Genomic DNA, 3,531 nt, shown 5'->3' with positions numbered 1-3,531 from the left:
GGCTCCGCTCACCGTCTTCACAGATAGCTACAGGAGACTGAATGGTCTGATGAAGATCTTCAAAGACTGAAACCGCTTACAACGAATAAAGTATTCTGCGATCAAGACTGATCAGCTTACTGTAATTGTACACTCCTGGAAATGGAAAAAAGAACACATTGACACCGGTGTGTCAGACCCACCATACTTGCTCCGGACACTGCGAGAGGGCTGTACAAGCAATGATCACACGCACGGCACAGCGGACACACCAGGAACCGCGGTGTTGGCCGTCGAATGGCGCTAGCTGCGCAGCATTTGTGCACCGTCGCCGTCAGTGTCAGCCAGTTTGCCGTGGCATACGGAGCTCCATCGCAGTCGTTAACACTGGTAGCATGCCGCGACAGCGTGGACGTGAACCGTATGTGCAGTTGACGGACTTTGAGCGAGGGCGTATAGTGGGCATGCGGGAGGCCGGGTGGACGTACCGCCGAATTGCTCAACACGTGGGGCGTGAGGTCTCCACAGTACATCGATGTTGTCGCCAGTGGTCGGCGGAAGGTGCACGTGCCCGTCGACCTGGGACCGGACCGCAGCGACGCACGGATGCACGCCAAGACCGTAGGATCCTACGCAGTGCCGTAGGGGACCGCACCGCCACTTCCCAGCAAATTAGGGACACTGTTGCTCCTGGGGTATCGGCGAGGACCATTCGCAACCGTCTCCATGAAGCTGGGCTACGGTCCCGCACACCGTTAGGCCGTCTTCCGCTCACGCCCCAACATCGTACATCCCGCCTCCAGTGATGTCGCGACAGGCGTGAATGGAGGGACGAATGGAGACGTGTCGTCTTCAGCGATGAGAGTCGCTTCTGCCTTGGTGCCAATGATGGTCGTATGCGTGTTTGGTGCCGTGCAGGTGAGCGCCACAATCAGGACTGCATACGACCGAGGCACACAGGGCCAACACCCGGCATCATGGTGTGGGGAGCGATCTCCTACACTGGCCGTACACCACTGGTGATCATCGAGGGGACACTGAATAGTGCACGGTACATCCAAACCGTCATCGAACCCATCGTTCTACCATTCCTAGACCGGCAAGGGAACTTGCTGTTCCAACAGGACAATGCACGTCCGCATGTATCCCGTGCCACCCAACGTGCTCTAGAAGGTGTAAGTCAACTACCCTGGCCACCAAGATCTCCGGATCTGTCCCCCATTGAGCATGTTTGGGACTGGATGAAGCGTCGTCTCACGCGGTCTGCACGTCCAGCACGAACGCTGGTCCAACTGAGGCGCCAGGTGGAAATGGCATGGCAAGCCGTTCCACAGGACTACATCCAGCATCTCTACGATCGTCTCCATGGGAGAATAGCAGCCTGCATTGCTGCGAAAGGTGGATATACACTTACTAGTGCCGACATTGTGCATGCTCTGTTGCCTGTGTCTTTGTGCCTGTGGTTCTGTCAGTGTGATCATGTGATGTATCTGACCCCAGGAATGTGTCAATAAAGTTTCCCCTTCCTGGGACAATGAATTCACGGTGTTCTTATTTCAATTTCCAGGAGTGTATTTAGGTCGTTGTTTTCAGGCTTATCAAAAATGATTAAAAAGACTATTGTTGTCGTACGCAGGGAGGAGGAGAAATGGCTACAACAGGAAGCGGTACAGCAGCTTCATGTTGATGGCGATGCTGATGAAGGGCGGCCTGCTAGCCATTGCCTACAAGGGCGTGGCCATCCTGGCCGCCAAGGCGCTCCTCGTGGCCAAGATCGCGCTGGTCATCTCCACGCTGGTGGCGCTCAAGAAGCTGGTGGCCGGCGGCGGTGACGAGAAGGTCACCTACGAGATCGTCAAGACGCCGCACGTGTCGCACGCTTTCGCGCACTCCGGCGGATACGACCACCCGGGCCACTACGACAGGAGCACTGGAGGCAGCGGGCCATATAGACGCAGCGTCGACTTGCCGTACCACGCCTACCAGCCCATTCCCTTGCAGCAGCAAGATGGTGCAGCTGCCGCAGCTTGAATCTCTGGCGTTTATATTCCCTCTTACAGCTACTTCATTACACAATCTTCAACCATGCATGCCAAAAATAGGTCACCAGACATATCCGTAACACCAGCAATTTGAAAATATTAGTCGAAAAAACGCTATTAACGCATGATTTGCGTGAGATGTATTTTCCGTGTGGTATATACGGCAGTGAGTAATTGGGGTCGACTAGAGTTCACTGAATTAGACAAAACATTCACGCATTTCAAACTGAAATACATAAACTACAAATAATCAATTTGACTCCACGTAACTGTGGCACTATACCTACTCGCTAACAATTAAATCTCTTAAGTGTGTGATAACCCGAAATACTGATTCGAGAGTATTTGATTTTGTTAATCTGTATCTAGAGGCGCACAATTGTATTGCCCTTATATTTTCAGAAACACCTCTTTAGTATCTTATAGTAAGATTAACAATATACCAACCTTGCCCTATTGTTCTTTAGGCCATGAACTACAAATAAGCATTTCATTTCGTTCTAAATTACCTGATAACTAAACAATTCTCCACAATGAATTGCCTCTTATTTCGGAGATCTGTCATTTAATACACACGTAAGCTGGCCTAAATTAATATGTTATGGTATAATTCAAATATTTCCAATCCGCAGAGCACCACATGTACAAGACCTTCTTTTTCTGTTTATTCTTCCAGCTATTTGATCAGTGGACACATCTTGAATTCAAAGTGTTTTGGTATCCTTTAATTACCTTATTGAAAAAGTTTAGTTGAAAATAATATACCGAAACCAAATGCTTTCCACTCTCTTTCTCACTCTTATGTGCACTATAACATACATAGTACCGCGTAACTTTTAAAAAGTTTTCACTGACTGATTTTATTAAGACGACATTCAACAGTTTTTAATAATCGGATAGCCCTTCTGGTGTCTCACTTCTGCTCCAATCCTTTAGCGACTCTTAGAATTTCAATATTTTGTAACAACGTACACAGCATAGGGTAGATATACATCACAAATCAAACATGGGCATTTCAACATGACTGAAAATGTTTGTAGATTCAACTTACCACTCTTACTTTAATGAGTCAGTGAAGAAACATTAAAAATTCGTCAGTAAAATCATTATATAGGGAAATCTTCTACGTAAACCTGAAACATTCATTTAAACACACTGGGTAAGACTAACTAGCTTACTCACAGTCGACAGAAATACTCGTACAGAGATTCCGTAAAAAATATCGAACTATAGCAAAATGGAAAGGCTTACAGCAAACTGTGTTCTACGTAATAGCTGTAAATACTCCAAGTAGCCGATACAGATGATGATCATGATACGCTATCGAGTTTCACAATAGACAGTTATCACTGTGTAGTAGTGATCTTTAACTCAGTAGCTCTCCAGGAACTGCTCAGTCCGTCGTATCACAGCAAACAGTCCCTATTGTGTATCCCCATTTTTTGATAGAATGCAGAAGTTTTCGAGTCTCTATTCCTCCGATATGTAAAGTTATGTGTTCATCCGTACG

The 3,531-nt window shown here is 47.5% G+C and overlaps 1 protein-coding gene across 1 annotated transcript; it reads left to right on the top strand.

Annotated features, from left to right (window-relative positions):
• Positions 1-276: 276 nt before the first annotated feature.
• On the top strand, positions 277-2,010 carry LOC126176148 (uncharacterized). Its single transcript, XM_049923289.1, has 2 exons — positions 277-400; positions 1,616-2,010. The coding sequence occupies exons 1-2, from the start codon at positions 277-279 to the stop codon at positions 2,008-2,010; spliced, it is 519 nt and encodes a 172-aa protein (XP_049779246.1).
• Positions 2,011-3,531: the final 1,521 nt, after the last annotated feature.

Source organism: Schistocerca cancellata, chromosome 3 (genome assembly GCF_023864275.1).
Source record: "Schistocerca cancellata isolate TAMUIC-IGC-003103 chromosome 3, iqSchCanc2.1, whole genome shotgun sequence".
In the NCBI taxonomy this organism is placed as follows: domain Eukaryota; kingdom Metazoa; phylum Arthropoda; class Insecta; order Orthoptera; family Acrididae; genus Schistocerca; species Schistocerca cancellata.
This window is presented reverse-complemented; position numbering and strand designations above follow the sequence as displayed.

Excerpts from the sequence above, each read along its gene's own strand:
- LOC126176148 (XM_049923289.1), top strand. The coding sequence starts at position 277 with ATGGCGCTAGCTGCGCAGCATTTGTGCACCGTCGCCGTCAGTGTCAGC. Across the intron at positions 401-1,615 it reads CGACAGCGTGGACGTGAACC|GGAGGAGGAGAAATGGCTAC; the intron begins GTATGTGCAGTT and ends TGTCGTACGCAG.